Here is a 17,143-nt window from a genome sequence, read left to right on the forward strand (position 1 = left end):
TGGATTCCACAGATGTTGCAGTCAGCCCCGGTCCTCGGCTCAGCCCTCGTCTCAGCATGGTGCCATCGAGCCTTTCTCCCCCATTGTTCAACAACTTAGAAAAAGAAGAGGAAAAACACAAAAGCAGTTGCAAACATGCATGATAACAAATTCCAATAATTTACCAAGGGGCTTGAATCAGACAGGCATCAGACTAAGTCGGTGCTGCTGATGTTGGCGTTGTTACGAGCCACGGGAGCAACTCTCCCCAGCCCATTTCCCATATGATGCCTTCCTTTGCTTCGCTTTTGCTTTATCTTTCCCTTTTTGCCGGGGCTGAGAGCTCTAAGGTCTGCCGGTGTCAATGTACCTGTCCGCTGGACAGGCCTCTGAGAGGGACAAGACATCTACACTCCTTCAAACCCAGCTACAGATCTCGAAGTAAGTACTAAAACTTCTTCACACAGACCCTTTATAATTACTTTTCTACAACAATCAAGATCGGTATGAGAAGACTCTCCAAGCATCTCTTTTCCTCTCTCATTCTGTCTTCAAATAAACACTTTTTGCTTCGATACAATAGGGCTGATTACAAATTTTAATGACCTTTTTGATATGCAATTCCGCCTTTTCTCTCTTGACTCGAGCTAACTGCGCCTCTTTTTTCTCTCCCCGTAAAAGAAATATGTAAAACTAGTTAAGTGTCTCTTTGTTGAGTCATTGGAGCATCCTGTATAGAGATAACACTCGGGCGATTCTCTTTATATCAATTTACTATTGAAATGTGGGCACGGGTCAAATCTCAGACATGGTCTCTCAGAAGGAAAAACAAACAGAATTCTAATTAGCTTTATCTGAACTGCAGTAGTCTTTATAAAGTGGAGATCATTATTTGCAAATTTAATGGAAACAAAACAGGAAGTGAGGAAAAATATGACGTTAATTTATTTTAAACGTTTTCAACTTAGACGTTTGTATTGTGCTTTTGATCAGTAACAAACGTTTAAAACAAAATATTTTCCTTTAAAACAATCCTGCAAATGTTGCCAGTAACATTGCTAATCGTCGAAATATTTTGTCATTCATGCCCACCCGATTAAGTTATAGTTCCCTGAGCTCTTCAGAAAACTAGTTCAATGTCCCTCCAATAATATCAGAGACCGTTAACTATATAAACTAATACAAAGATTTTAGTATTTTAACAACTCTACAAGATTGCCGAACGAGATGAAAGCTGCTTTATTAAGTGCTCTGAGCTAAGGAAGATAACCATATTAACATTAACATTTACTACAGCGGGAAAGAGCAGGAATAACCCGCGGTTTTCTGTTCACGGCGAGAATAAGGTCGGTTAGTTTTAGAAATTCAGCATAAGGTCCCGGGGGATATATTTAGACCTGCTGTCCAAACAGTTGATATCTTAACATGGGGAGCAACGAGGTAGATTTCCCTTACACAAAGCAAAACTTAAGAAATGTTTTAAAAAGGATTATGCGCCATCATTAGTTTATTGTTTAATGAAACTACAACAGGGAGCTGACATATACAGACATTGTAACTATAACATAATAACATATGTATATATGTGTTTCTGTGAGCTTACATCAACATTTATCTGCCTGTATGTACATACGTTTTGTTTCTATATATGTATGTCTGTGTCTATGGGATTATATTTAATTTTCCCCTCAAATATATATTTGAAGAATTAAAAGCTGAATAAATTCTTCCAAATTAAAAGTGATCTCGGGAATCAAATGTTATTTTCTTGTAGGCAATAACAGTAATGGGTGATCTCAGCATCAGATCAGTTAGATTATCTTTGGAAATAAAGCTTGTCTTCAACCATACACATAATTGCCAAAATATAACAATGACCCACCAGATGAAGCTTCCTTCCAGAAACTCTCTCCAGAAATGTGCTGATTAATGTTCCTCCTCTAATTACGTTTCACCTCAAGAAAAAAATGCTGATTTGTTTTTTTCTTCAATCAATCTTAGCTCCATTTTCCAGACCATTTTAGTTGGAAGTCTATTTTTTACTCAAAACACTGAGTAGGAACCCAGAATGCAGTAGCTACAGGCTAGCAAGTGGTTAATACTCAGTGAAGGAAACAGAATAAACTCTCCCTAAAGTCAATTGTTTCAAGGAGGAGAGCTGCACCAGCAAATTTGAAATTGTCTTTCAGTGTTAATGTTGTCAATCTCTGAACTAGTTTTGTAATGAATAATGCTCTGTTCATGCAAATTTCATTGGATTGTGATTATTTTGTATTAAATCCCCAATAGACCATGTTCCATTCACGGTCGTTCCCACTGGATCACTCTTCTTTCATGTCAGATTTCACTGGATTTGTTTTGTGTGAAAACTCCATTAGGTTATGCATGTTACACACATGTACTTTGCATTGGATTCCATCTATTTTGAGATTGTTTGTTTCTCTGACATTAATGGAGGTCCTTTTGGGACAAAACACTGTTCTCCAAGCATAGTTTGGCCTACATATGACTTCATTCTCTTACTCACTCTGAACTACCCTCTGAAGTGGTCCGGTCAGCAACACAATTACAGCAAACAGGGCTATGGCTGGACAATAAATGTTGACACAATGCCCACATCCTGAGATTATCATTTTTAAAACTTCCTCTGTTAGTTCATTGGTTAATGCATCCTTTTACACTTATATTTTACCACAGTCGCTTTGACAATTGTGTCGAAATACTGTGTGAAGATATCACCAAATACAAATGAATTTAACTACCAGAGGGATTTGAGCGACTCTTTGAAACTTTGCTTTAGTAAAAGTCTAAATACACTAATACTGAAACCAGTTGACTTGATAGTTTTGTTTTATAATGTATTATAGCCTTGGTACTGTATGACTGTCTGGAAACAATGTAACTAATACTATCGGCTCATTAATCAATTCACTCAGTTTAATGCAAGAAATTATATCTAGTCCCTATATACTTATATCACCACTAATTCAAAGTTGATTAATTTAACTTGTTGCATCATTCAGAATTTCTGCTATGATTGAATATAATTTTGAATTTCAGAAGTAAACTCTTTAGAAACTTGGAAAAATGGCATCTATTGGAATTTTTTTGTGCTATTGCTCATTGATATAACAAATGCCAAAGAAAACCTTGACTTTAGATTTTTGTAATCAAAATTGAAAGATGTACCTAATCCTAGAAGACTTCTGTTAGGATTAGTGCACTGCTTCATTACCAAGGTTTATTTTTACACAGCCATTCCTTGATTTACAAAAGGAATACACTTGTAGAAAACATTTTGTGAAGCGAAATTTCATAAATTGGAAGGGCTGGGCAAAATGCATAATGGCAATTTTGGTAAAATGTGCTTTTGTGCATGGAAAATGGTGTGCTGTTCATTGCAGTAAAACATAAGTATTTAATTTGAAGACCCTACCACAAAAAAATCCACAAATCAAACATTCATAAATCAAAGAATATCTCTATTTACATTTATGCAGTTCATCTACACGAAGACAATTCAGAGTGTCTACTAAGCAGAAGGTGAGATGGAGGTACCACATCAGGCAATATTAGTTCAATTGAGGAAAGCATTGAACAAAGTGTAGGTTTTAAATAACACTTTAAAGGTGAAAGAGATGGAGTGAGACAGAGCTGGGAAATTTCAGAACTAGTGACTGTAGCAAATGAAAGCACAGAATCCAACAATGGAGTAAAATAAATTAACTATGCAAAAGAGCAGAATTGGAGCATTGCAGAGAGTTCCCTAAGGATTATAGAGGTGGAAGATTTTCCATGGAGAAGACTGTACCCAGGGAGGGATTTGATTCCATGGACTTTAATTTTAAGACAAAACAGAGAAGCAAATAATATGTCAATCTTTGCTGTAACTATTATTTGGAAGACAGAGTACCTCAATAAAAGTATGTATGTTTTTGATCTCCTGACCATTGGGAGAAGGAATATTAACTCATGAAAATGGAAATTTCTGATCTCAGGCAAAAATATCAGTGTCAAACACTTTCAGGTTGGATGTAGCTCTGTGAATGGCCTTCTATAGAGGTATTTTAACTCAGTTTCCAGGAGTTTAGTCTACACAACTGTCACTGGATTTTGAAACTTAATGAAAGCTGAGAGAAAACACTTGAATTCCAATTTTAAGTAAGACCAATATAAGGTCCCTCAACTCTACAAACACAGCTTAATCCCAAACTCATAACAGACCCCTAATTCAATTTCTACTCCAGTGTAATCTGTGATGAGATTGTCAATGTATTGAAACTGCTATAGAAATACAGATAATTCCCTGCAATGATTCTGAGTGTTGGGTTAGGGCAGTGGAGAAAAACCTTCTTTTGACCTGTGCAATCAAGCTCAAAATGAAGGGACTTTAGAGAACGTTGAAGATCATGATCCGCTGCTCCCAATGGGCTTGTGATTTTACAGGCAGAGCCCATGATTTTCAACCTTCCCATTAAATCATAATTGGAGTGACAACCACTGATTTTAGGCCAGATGCACAAAACCCAGTGCTGCCTGAAGTTCAACAAAAAAATTAAAAATTGCAGATGCTGAAATTGTTGCATAACTCAGAATGTCTGCTGTTGTTGAAAATTATTTTGAATTTAAGAAGTAGTCTGTATTAGAAGTATGAAAGAAGCATCAACTGGAATTGTTTATTGCTAGCTGATATAACAAATAAGAAGTAGGACTTTAATTTTACACATTCTTTATCAAAATTACAATATGGCCCTAATCCTAGAAGTGGTTCACTCCTTCATTGCCAGTGTTCACTTTTATACAATCATTCCTTGATTTGCGAAAGGAATACAGACATGGAAAACATTTTGTGAAGTGAAATTTTATAAATTGAAAAGGCTGGGTGAAAGGCATTATGGCAATTTTGGTACACTGTGTTCATGTGTATTAAGAGTTGTAGTAAAACAAAAGATCTGTAAATTGCACTGAGAGTCAATGGGGGCATATTAAAAAAAATGATATAAAAACAGAAAATGACGCAAACACTCAGCAGCCTCTGTAGAAAGAGGAAAAAAAGAGTTAATGTTTTAGGATGCAGCCCCTTCATCGGAACTGTGGTAAAAAGAAAAGGGGAAGAACAAGTCAAAATTCGGTCATCTTGTATTCCTTAAAGGTTAAAGTGCAAGCTACCTGTAGCACACACTTTGCTCGATATACAGCCCCAGAGTGAATGTGCACAAGATGAATTTACCTCTTTTGCTTGCCACTTAGCAAACGTTTGTTCCTGGGGTGTGAGAAGTTAAGCATGAGCTGCAGGGAGAGAAGGTGAAGTAATCAGTGTAAGGGGCAGGCTTCTCTCCCACAAGGATTATGAGCCTGGGAGCAAACTTATCCTCCCCCACTACACAACATAAGAAAATGAATGGATATAAAATGAGGTGAAAAATATCAGTTGACAATAATTCCTTAATATTTCCGTAAATGATAAATGGCAACTTGTGCATTGAAATGGGTGCAGCAATTCCTTTGAGTTGAAACCAATAAGTCCCTCATTTCCCTTAATTGGCTAATTAACCAATCATTTCATTCAAAATTAGTTGAATTCATTTTTTTTAATATGTAAAAAAATTATTTCTGCTTGACAAAACATGCTTGAAAGAGATTGTTTGTGGCAGTGTGCAGTGATGGAGTTTGCAGCATATAGAGAGGCACATGCTGAATGGCAGCTCCCACTGTGGTGTTAGCTGTGGCTCAGTAACAATCCAGCTCTGATGTCAGAGAATTTGAAACCCATTTCCAGGGACCTGAGCCCATAATTCAAGCTGACATGTCAGTGCCATACTGAAGGAATGCAGCACTGTCAAAGGTGCTGTCCTTCACTAAGGATCCGTCTGTCCTATTGGGTGAATCTAATGGTTGCTATGGTAATACTTCAAAGAAAATTGGCCTTGATTAATATTGAGCAGATCTTCTGCCCTACCACCAGAGTTATTGTGGGAACCTGTCTGTGCATCCCTGTGGAAATTGTGCTTTATTGTAATGGAGTTGGTCAAACTTGCAAGGGTCATTTTCCAGCCTGATGTCCAGGCTGCTAACTGCTCCTGTGCTGCCCTGATAGGGGCAGGCATGGTAGTGTAGCAGTTAGCATAATGCTTTACAGTGCCAGCGACCTGGATTCAATTCCGGCCACTGTCTGTAAAGAGTTTGTACGTTCTCCCCATGTCTGCGTGGGTTTCCTCTGGGTGCTCCAGTTTCCTCCCACATTCCAAAGACGTACGGGTTAGGAAGTTGTAGGCGTGCTATGTTGGCGCCGGAAGTGTGGCAACACTTGTGGGCTGCTCCCAGAACACTCTATGCAAAAGATGCATTTCACTGTGTGTTTTAGATGTACACGTGACTAATAAAGATATCTTAATCTTCACTGATTGTCACCTCTTGCATTCTAGATCTTCCACACGTTTCCCAGTTCTCCAGCTGGGAATCCTGTCTCTGAACCTGTCCAGTTTAAAGCTATGCAACCATGCCAGTCCCCATTAAAACTGCTGTGTCCTGGGGGGAAAAAACCCAGGGGAAAGAAAACAATTTAAATAATTAAAATTAACTTCGATCTATAATTTTTAATATACATTTACACTAATTTTAAAGATTATAATTGTTTCTTTAGCCCTTTTGAAGTGCTTTTCAGCTTTTTAAATGTAAAGGAAAAATTAAATATTTTCTGTTTTTCAAATCTTTTCGCACACTTTGCATGTTAGTGAATGTTGGTGAATGTGGAAGTCAGTGGTCCTGACAACACTGACAGGTATGACTGCCTGTGGGGCCTTTCCAGCTGCCAAAGTCATTGTGTGAGAGCAGCACACTGCCTGCAATGAGACACCCCCCTGCGCTATCGAAGGGCTGGGAGCAAGCCTTCCCCTGGGAGACTGGAACAGGCAGTGTGGAACATGGACACCCAGTGGTTTCCGTGCAAGGGAAGATCTGCCCATTAATTCCTCAACAACTAGCACTAAACAGATTGCAGTTAAACTCTGATAGTCCAGCATGCTGGTCTGGCAGATTTCCCAGCTACTAGTCCTACTATTAATAGTTCAACACACTTCTAGTTTTCTTTTAGATTTAACTCAGAATTATGATGAATTTTCCAGTGAACCAGGTGGGTTTATAAAGTACAAAAATACAAGTGGCTAGAGGAACTCAGCAGGTCAGGCATCAGCGGATCCTGATGAAGGGTCTTGACCCGAAACGTCGACTGTCCATTTCGCTCCACGGATGCTGCCTGACCCACTGACTTCCTCCAGCTGTTTGTTAGTTAGCTCCAGATTCCAGCATCTACACTCTCTTGTGTCTCGGGTTTATAAGGAACATGGGCACGCGGCTTTGGTGAGTTTATAAGGACTGTGGGCTCAGAACCTTGGTGAGTTTAGGAGTGTGCGATTGGGGCTCTGATCAGTTTAAAAGGAGTGTGGGAATCATGGCCCCTGTGAGGCTAAAGGGAGCATGAGAATGGAGCCCTGGTGAGTTGAAAGAGAGTGTGTGAAACAGAATCAGGTGAACCGGATGGCAAAGCATCAGGATTTCCAAATAATTGGATAGTGGATTATTAGTGTTTTATGACATCTGTTCAGTGTTATTTTACTGTTTGTGAAATTTTGTTGTCCATATGTTAGCTCTCACAGTTCCTCCGTTTCAGTAATGCACCTTGAGATATCATAGGTCAGAGCCCTGTACTACCTCAATGCACTTGGTACTAACTCAATGTAACTGCACTGTGTAATGAATTGACCTGTACAATCGGTTTGCAAGACAAGTTTTTCACTGTACCTCGGTACAAGTGACAATAATAATCCAATACAGATGGTATATTATAGTTCATGTTGCAAATGGTGGCAATGTTAGAGACAGCCAGAATGAAGGTGATTGGCGTATTCCCCAGCAACCCATTTTCCTACCATTCCTAATTCTAATGTTTACCAGACCAAGTTTAACAGCCTAAGTTTAACATTTAACAAACAGAGCATCTTAAATATTTTAAACTCATTGCGGGAAGAAGCTTTGGACCATGTTACTTGCTCTTGTAGGTTTTTTAAATTAACAGAAACTAAAGCTACATACAACTTAGTGTCAGGTATATGTAGTCCAATCCCAAAGGTGTGTCTAGTTTTCTTTCTGTTGCTCTTGAAGGTTCCTCAGTTTAGTTCCACAGGTGTCACTGGTGCCATGGCTATTCTTCAGAGTATGATAGTCAGCCGGCATTGGACCGTAGGTGGCACCATAATAGAACCTGATCCCTGTCTCCACGCATGTGCACTTCCAGTCTGGGGTCACCGGATGTCAGTCACAAGCCTTGGAAAAAATACAGCCAATTATCATGTTGCACTGTTTCCCTGCTGCAGGTCCATTGGTGTTTATTAAAGTCTGCAACCTTCATGTACTCCACGACATCTAGCCATTGAGTAATCAGCAAAGGTCCAAATCAACAAAGTTCAAACAATGTACATTAACATTAAACATTTATTGCCAGGGATCCGATGGGCCAAAGGGCCTGTTTCTGTGCTGTCTGAATCTATGACTCCATTACTTTGGAGAAAATTTTTGTTGTAGTATGTTCATGCACAGAGTGGGATAGGGAGGGGGGGCAGCAAAAACACAGAGCCCTCAACAACCATCAAGGCTGTGCAGGTATGTGTACCATCTGCCTCTAGCTCTGCGTACGTATTATTGATGAATTCCTGGGTCATGAATTTTGAGAGCTACATTACGTAGTCCAGTAGCGATATCCTATGGTCCTATCCTTTTAGTACTTGGTTAACAATCCAGAGATGTGAGTTTATTTCTACCATAGTAGTTGTGGAATATGAATTCAGTTAGTAATCTGGAATTAAAATGCCCCAGTCATTTCAAAACTACTGGATTTTTACAAGAACCCATTTGGTTCTCTGATGCTTTTCAAGGGAGTTAATCAGAATTAGAATCAGGTTTATTATCACCAATGTATGTCATGAAATTTGTTGTTTTGCAGCAGCAGTGCAGTGCAAGATGTAAATTACTATAAATTACAAAAATAAATAAATAGTGCAAAAGAGGAAAAGAGAACTACCATTCTTACCCAGTCCAACCTACATGTGAGTCCAGACTGCTGAAATGTTACCATGGAGAAAGAGTAAAACAGGGCGACTGCCTAGCATTGATCTAGTAATGAACTCAGACATGGCAAGGTCATTCCTAGCCCAGTTGACCTTGCTTAAGTTCAAGTTCAAGTTTATTGTCATTGGAATACATACTGGGGGTCTAAATGCCATGAAAATTGACTTTTTGTAGCAGCAGACAGTACATTACAAGCATGACATACATAAGCTTAAATTAACATAACTTAAACATAACTTAGATAACAAAATAAACATAATGACGTTAGTTCAAGTTGAGAAGAGAAGAAAGAAATATGGTCTGAGGTAGTATTAGGAAAGACTTCCCCACAAACATCTAGGGTCTGTCCCACGGACAAGCATAGTCATCCTCACAAAATCATACCTCACCAAGTGCTGGATTCCTTCATCACAATCCTACCCATCGGCACGAGAGACCACTAGAGTGAGTGGCTCTGTGGTCTACTGTTGGGAAGCAGTACCGGTGGTATATAGGTGGGGGTCCTCAACATTGACTCTGGACCCCATGAAGTCTCATGGCAGTGGACCATCCTACCTCCTACTCTCCTCCCTCAGCTGATGAAGAAGTTTTCCTACATGTTGAGAAGTACAAAGAGTAGCAAGAGTCCAGGTTGTACTCTGGGTGGGGGACTTCAAGAGTGACTTGGCAGCACCACTGCTGAGTGAGCTGGCAGAGTCCTGAAGGACATAGTTGTCAGGTATGGTCTGTGGCAGGTAGTAAGCGAAACAACATGAGGCGTACCTGGCCCTGTCCTCACCAATCTGCCAATGGAAGTATCCTCTGTATAGTGCTTGAGTCCTGTTTTCACAGTGAGAACACCATCCATTGAGTTGTGTTGCACTCCAATTGTGATAAACTCAGTAAAGAGCTGGCAGCTCAAAAATGGGCATCCATGAGGTGCCATTGACCATTGGCAACCCCTGGAGGAAGCATGACTTGGACTGAACCTGTCTGGGGGGCACACGCCCAGGAAGAACCTTCCTGCTCAGGGAAACAAGTCTGTTTTTGTTCTTTATTCATTTGATAGGATCAGGGCAAGGTCAGTACTTATTGCTCATCCCTAATACCTCTTGAATGTAGTGGGGTATTAGGTCATTTCTGATCGTCGACCTACAAGGGTTCAGGGTTTCCTTGCATGTTTCTACTTTATTTACCCATTTCAATGTCATGTAACTTTGCATGCCCACGGACATTAGAACACCATTTTTTGCATGGACTTGATTAATAAAAGTCATCAGCTCAAAGTCAAAAAAGGACTTGCATTGATATAGTGCCTTTCATGATTCAAGGACAACCCAGAGCACTTTATGGCCAGTGAAGCATTTTTGTAATGTTTGATACACAGAAGCAAATTGGTGCAGAGCAAAGCCTCACAAACAGCAATGAAAATTGACCAAATGTTCCTTGAAAATGCTCAGCAAGTCAGGTAGCATCTGTAGAGAGAGAGTAAACAGAGTTAATATATCAGGTCAGTCATACCAGAGCTGAATTAATGGGATGTCAACGTTCTGCTTGCCTTGCTGATTATTTACAGCATTTCCTTCTTTTATTATCTCAGATTTCCAGCATCTGCAATATTTTGCTTTTAGATGACATTTCACTTTAAGTAGTTGTTAAGTGACCCATGTTGGGCAGGACTTTGTTTGAACTCTGCTGCTTTCCTTCAAATAGCACCCTCTGATCTACTACTACCACCTGAAACTCATCCAAAAGACGATATTTATGACATAGCAGGACTCCTTCAATTCTTTTGAACAGGGCTTGAATTCATCATCATCTGAATAAGAGTCCTGGCTGCCACCAGTGAGCTGTAGCTGACAGCTACCCACGAGTGGAGTGTTGTGGGATGTAAAAGAGAGAAACTGCTTTGTATTTACAAAAACCTTTAATATTGTAAAATACCCTGATGTATCACACGGTGCCTGGCAAGCAAGTTTTACAACCTAGCCCCAGAATGAGAAACCTAAGTTCATGACTAAATACTCAGTGAAGGAGATAAGTTTCATGGAGAAACTTAAAGGAGCAAAGAGAGTTAAAGAGTTGCAGAGCTTTCGGGAGGGAATTTTAAATCTTAGTTTCACAACTGAAGGATTAGGCCTTGAAATCTCCCTTCGCACAACTCCAAATGAACAGTATCCGTGGAGAGAAATGGACAGTCAACGTTTTGGGTGGAGACCCTTCACCTGAACGAGATGAAAAGTCTCAATCCCAAACGTCGATTGCCCACTTCCCTCCACAGATGCTGCCTGACCCACTGAGTTCCTCCAGAGTTGTTTCTTTGCCTCAGATTCCAGCACCTGCAGTCTCTTGCGTCTCAAATAAACAGTGTTGTGTCATTGAAAAATGACCTTGCACTGATTTCTCTGTGTCTTAGCGTCCATTGGCAAAGTTTTGATAAGATTTTCATTTGCACTGCCATCTTTTTCTGGCATAATATTCTTGCAAATGATGTCAGCAGTAATACAAGGCCCAAAATTCACCTCCAGCTTTTGCCCTCCTCCAGCGTGAGTTACACCCTCAATGGTCTGAAAAATGACTTCTTATTTACCTAAAGCACCACCAGGTTTCATTACCCCCTTTTCCCATTTAAACCATGCTACTTAAACTTCTTTCTTTATCCCTGCTAAAGTCCAATCTGCTTTGTTGTGGAGGTCAGGGCCGTGGTCACAGTCAGCTTCCTAGCCTCATGCTCATTCCAAGCTGCTACCTCTGATTTCTACCACATCTCTTATTTCGCTGTCACTGCTGCATCAAGGGGTGGGGGGGGGGGGGGTTCTCCCAAACTCCATATTCAAGGAGCAGAGATGTCATCTACTTTTCCTTCAGTGTACAGGAGCAGGCACAGGGGGCATGGGCATTTGCCTGTGCAACAGGCTTCCCCTATGTGCATAATTTATCAGGTGCACCCTTGTAGTATTGCACCTTACAGAAACATCCCTGGGGTGTCCAGCCTGTGCACTCAGCTGTGGCCCTGTGAGGTCTCCATGCCTTGCTGATACAAAGGAGATTGCTCCTGCAGACACCATTTTTCATTGGATCTGTCTGACCACCTGGAAGCAATCTCCCAACCCTTCCCATCATCGCAGCATCCCTTCATTCAGTATTAACAATCCTCTGTATCTCTCAGATTGTGGAATGTAAGAGCTGGCTGCCAAGGTCACTGGTGCAAGGCTAGATGCCAGAAGCTGTGAGAATTCATAATAAACCAATAGATTACAGAGCATTGAAAGTGACAAAGCATGGTGTTATACAAGGATACTTGAGCATGCTGTCAACTTTCCAAATGAAGCTCTCAATCTGTATGGGACTTTTGCAGAGTTAGGGTGACCTGCAATGTTGTTTAATAACACTAAAAGTCATTAAAGCAATTTCTCAGTCCCCAATACGGAATGACTAATATTAGGGATGCTCAGGAGGTCAAAACTGGAACAATAACCTTGATGTGCAGCAGGAAGTTAGAGTGATAGAGAAGGATGAGATGACTGAATGATTTGAAAACATGAATGAACATTTTAGAGTTAAGATGGCCCATTAATGGAAACTGGTTTAGATCGGCAAGCTCAGGGGTGATGGGTGAATGGGACTGTTCAAGTTTGGAATGGGTACCGACATTTGGGTGTCTTTAACAGTGGGTAGAACATGGGAGAGTGGTGGTAAGTGTGTTGGAATGGTTATGTTACAAAGGAAGGGACCATGATTTCAGCAGCAAGTGAGCTGAGGCAGGGCAGGAGTCATATGAGGTTACAGAGATGGGAGTTGGTGAAGTTCAACCTGTGTCAATCATAACACATCAAGATGCAAAGACAATGGCTTGAGTCTCCTGGAAGCTTAGATGGAGAAAACCTCTGCTCAATTCAGAAGTATGAAAAACCAGCCACAGTCTGAGGAAGGTGGTCATGAGATGCGTCTGGTTCAGATGGCATTGCCAATGGGTAGCATGTAGATAATAAATAGTAGGGGGTGAAGGATTGATCCTGGGCTTCTTCATTGGTAACAGTGTGAGCAGGAAGAGAAGACATTGTGGATGATTCCACAGCTGTGACTGGGTAGATAATAATGGAGAGCTGCATTATAGCTCCCTTAACGCAGTGAAATCAAATGGTGGTGCTCCGGACTGAAGGTGCAAATCCAATATCTACCTACTTACCATAGAATCACCTTTCTTTGGATTTACAACATTGTTTGTTTCTACTTGTCACCCCTTCCATATTTCACAGTGCAGTTGACTGAGCATCTGCCCCCGGTATTCACACAGAATTGCTTTAACGTGCTGAAGCCCGTAAGCCTACTTACTTAGGACTGCATATCACAATCAAGGTTAGCGGGGAATGCTTTTGGTTCTTGCCACACAATCATTGGGAGTGTGAGTGTCCCCTTTAAGGAACACTTGGAAAGAACTTTCATTGACTTAGCTTCTTCTCGATTGTCCCACAGTGCTTCAAAGTTAATAAATTATCTTGCAAGAGCTATGCAGGGAAACATGGCAGTTGATTTGCAAAAGCAAGATCCAACACACAGATGAATATTAGCTAATCTATTTTTGTGATGTATGTTGAGAGAGAATTATGGAGCAATGCAGAGAATCCATTATGTTTTTTAGGAGGTGCTCATGGTTATTAGTGCTCACCTGCATCTGCCAGCAGAAAGTCTCCTTTCAAACCCTCATTGGTACTCCACACTCCCAACAACATAGCACTCCTGTTGTAATCAACTTAGCATTGGCTCCAATTATTTGCCCAGTTCTGGAGTCTGGACTCCCTCACTGAAGAACTTAATCAATGAGGGAGTTCTGTTTGGCCTGAATGGAAGAAGGTGTATTAATTTTGATCATCTCACCTCATTAGAGTCATAGAGTTATATAGCACAGAAACAGGCCCTTTGGCCCAACTCATCCATGCCAACTAAGGAGTCTTCTTGAGCTGGTCCCATTTGCCTGCATTTGACTCGTATCCCCCTAAACCTTTCCTATCCGTGTGTATGTAAATTACTTTAATTCTCCATCCCACTCCCACTTTGACATATCTATGTGAAGCCTCCTGCACTGTTGTAACAAGGCCTAGTGCAAGCTTGAGGAACATCACCTTCTGTTCCATCTGGGCATGTTGCTAGATTGTCCAGCTTTATGTAACTCACTTTCTCTGTCTGTATCAGAGCTGGCCTTGTCTGCTGTTAGTCATCCATCTGTGATATTGGCTCAGTTTCCCTCTCTCTGTTAGCATAGTCTGACTGCTGGGCATGTCCCACAGCCCTGTCAGTAGTAACACATTATATCTGTACCCTCACTCTCCAACTGCCCCTATTAATCTGTTTAACTGGATGATATTTACATCACATCCTCATGACAACTCTGTCACCCTTACACAGATATTCCCTTTGTCCTATCCAACATTTTACCATTACCTTCTATGCAACTTATGATTACTTTTTAAATTCTTTTTCCCAATTCTGATGAAGGATCTTCAACCTTAAGTGTTAACTCTTGTTTCTCTTTCCACAGATGCTGCCTGACCTGCTGAGTGTTTGAACATTTTCTGTTTTTATTTCAGATTTCCAGAATCTGCAGTTTTTTATAGATTGTTATTATGTTACATCCCTTTAGGTTCTCACAATTTGCTACGACCATCCAGGTACTTTCCTCCTTGAGATATCTGTATTAGTTTTGTCCAGCATTCTCTGTACTGATTGACTTCAATCCTCAAGGACTTTCAACCTCCACCTCATTTTGACGTACTCTCTCTCCTCTGCTATCATTATTCCCAATCCCCTTGGTTTCTTCTCCATTTAAATTCCCAACCAATATCACAATCGTTCCCTTAACCTTGTCATCCCATGGTCTCATTCCACTAATCATCTCAATCACAGAAAGGACCAGATCCTAGAAGGCCTATATCACAGACACCTTTATCCTCCATCTCCTCCATGCTATTTCATTCTCTCTCTGCTCCTGGAAACGACTGTCTCACAATCTACATACAACTGTGCTTTTACAGTCTCGTCCATCCAGCATGTGCTATTCATTCTCCAAGACATTTCTATATCCATCTCCTGCTGACCCTTACCTCGGTTAACTAACTTAGGTTAGGTAAAAGATCACACAAATCCTAATTAATTCAAAAATTGCAACTTTATTGTATCAATTTTATTGTATCAATGCAAATGTGCATGTAAGATACACCCCGGGTCAACAATTCTTGAATGCTGTTGTTCCTTTGGTACCAGTACTCACCCAAACAACTCCTTCCACCTACACCACTGAAATAGGGGATCTCCCGTTGGCCAAACGATTGATGCTTCTTCTCCCTGCCCCAGGCATGGGGTGGCGGGGGGTCTCCACGGAATTCTTGCTGCTCTACCTCTGAAACCCTTTGTTCTTATTCTTTTTCCTTATCAGTTCTGCAATGTTATACTTTGATTCTGTTGGTTCTGACTTATCGGGCTTGCCTGTGTCCACTTTTCATTGTGTCTGGCCCAAGACTGCAGATAGCATTACCTCATTGCTCTTCTCCCAAATGATGTCATTCCTTTGCTTTTCCCTAAATCAGACCATTTCAAACTAGCTACAGCCGCATCAAGTCAGACACTGGGCTCAGGTTATTTCAGTTCATGGACATAGACTATTCTTCTTATAAGCCTTATTCTTCTACCTAATCAAAGAGCATCAAATAGAACTTTTTGGTAATGGTATTGGTATTTGTTTATTATCGTCACTTGTACCGAGGTACAGTGAAAAGCTTGTCTTACAAACTGATCGTGCAGGTCAATTCATTACACAGTGCAGTTACATTGAGTTAGTACAGAGTGCATTGATGTAGTACAGGAAAAAACAATAACAGTACAGAGTACAGTGTCACAGTTACAGAGAAAGTGCAGTGCGATAATGTGCAAGGTCACAACAAGGTCGATCGTGAGGTCATGGTCCATCTCATTGAATAAGGGAACCGTTAAATATTCTTATCACCGTGGGGTAGACGCTGTCCTTAAGTCTGGTGGTACGTGTGCTCAGGCTCCTGTATCTTCTACCCGATGGTAGAGGAGAGAAGAGAGAATGACCCGCGTGGGTGGAGTCTTTGATTATGCTGGCTGCTACACCAAGATAGCGAGAGGTAAAGACAGAGTCCAAGGAGGGGAGACTGGAGTCTGTGATGCGCTGGGCTGTGTCCACAACTCTCTGCAGTTTCTTGCGGTCCTGGGCAGAGCAGTTGCAGTGATACATCCAGATAGGATGCTTTCTATGGTGCATCTATAAAAGTTGGTAAGAGTCAAAGGGGACAAACCAAATTTCTTTAGCCTCCTGAGGAAGTAGAGGCGCTGGTGAGCTTTCTTGGCCATAGCATCTACGTGATTTGACCAAGACAGGCTGTTGGTGATGTTCACTCCCAGGAACTTGAAGCTCTCGACCCACTCGACCTCAGCACCATTGATGTAGACAGGTGAATGTACACCGCCCCCTTTCCTGAAGTCAATGACCAGCTCTTTTGTTTTGTTGACATTGAGGGCAAGGTTGTTGCCACGACACCATTCCACTAAGCCGTCTATCTCCTTCCTGTACTCTGACTCGTCGCTGTTTGAGATACGGTGGTATCATCTGCAAACTTGTAGATGGAGTTAGAGCAGAATCTGGCCCCACAGTCATGAGTGTATAGGGAGTAGAGTAGAGGGCTGAGGACACAGCCTTGTGGGGCACCAGTGTTGAGAATAATCATGCTGGAGGTATTGCTGCCTGTCTTCACTGATTGCAGTCTGTTTGTTAGAAAGTCAGGGATCCAGTTACAGAGGGAGGTGTTGAGTTCTAGGTCTCGGAGTTTGGTGACAAGCTTGCTTGGGATTATTGTATTGAAGGCAGAGCTGTAGTCAATAATCAATAGTCTAACGTATGTGTCTTTACTGTCCAGATGCTCCAGAGCTGAGTGTAGGGCCAGGGAGATGGCATCCGCTGTAGACCTGTTTCGGCGATAGGCAAATTGCAATGGGTCCAGGTTGTCTGGTAGGCTGGAGGTGATGCGTGCCAATGACCAATGTC

The 17,143-nt window shown here is 41.1% G+C and overlaps 1 protein-coding gene across 2 annotated transcripts in view; it reads left to right on the top strand.

Moving 5' to 3' along the window:
* The first annotated feature begins 224 nt into the window (after window positions 1-224).
* The window catches only part of robo4 (roundabout, axon guidance receptor, homolog 4 (Drosophila)), a 107,843-nt gene continuing 90,924 nt past the window's right edge, over window positions 225-17,143 (top strand). For both annotated transcript variants that reach the window (XM_052039912.1, XM_052039913.1), the window contains exon 1: window positions 225-420. In XM_052039912.1, coding sequence (XP_051895872.1) covers window positions 264-420 — 157 coding nt within the window. In that variant the 5' untranslated portion in view covers window positions 225-263. The remainder of the gene's footprint in view (window positions 421-17,143) is intronic.

Source organism: Pristis pectinata, chromosome 27 (assembly GCF_009764475.1).
Source record: "Pristis pectinata isolate sPriPec2 chromosome 27, sPriPec2.1.pri, whole genome shotgun sequence".
In the NCBI taxonomy this organism is placed as follows: domain Eukaryota; kingdom Metazoa; phylum Chordata; class Chondrichthyes; order Rhinopristiformes; family Pristidae; genus Pristis; species Pristis pectinata.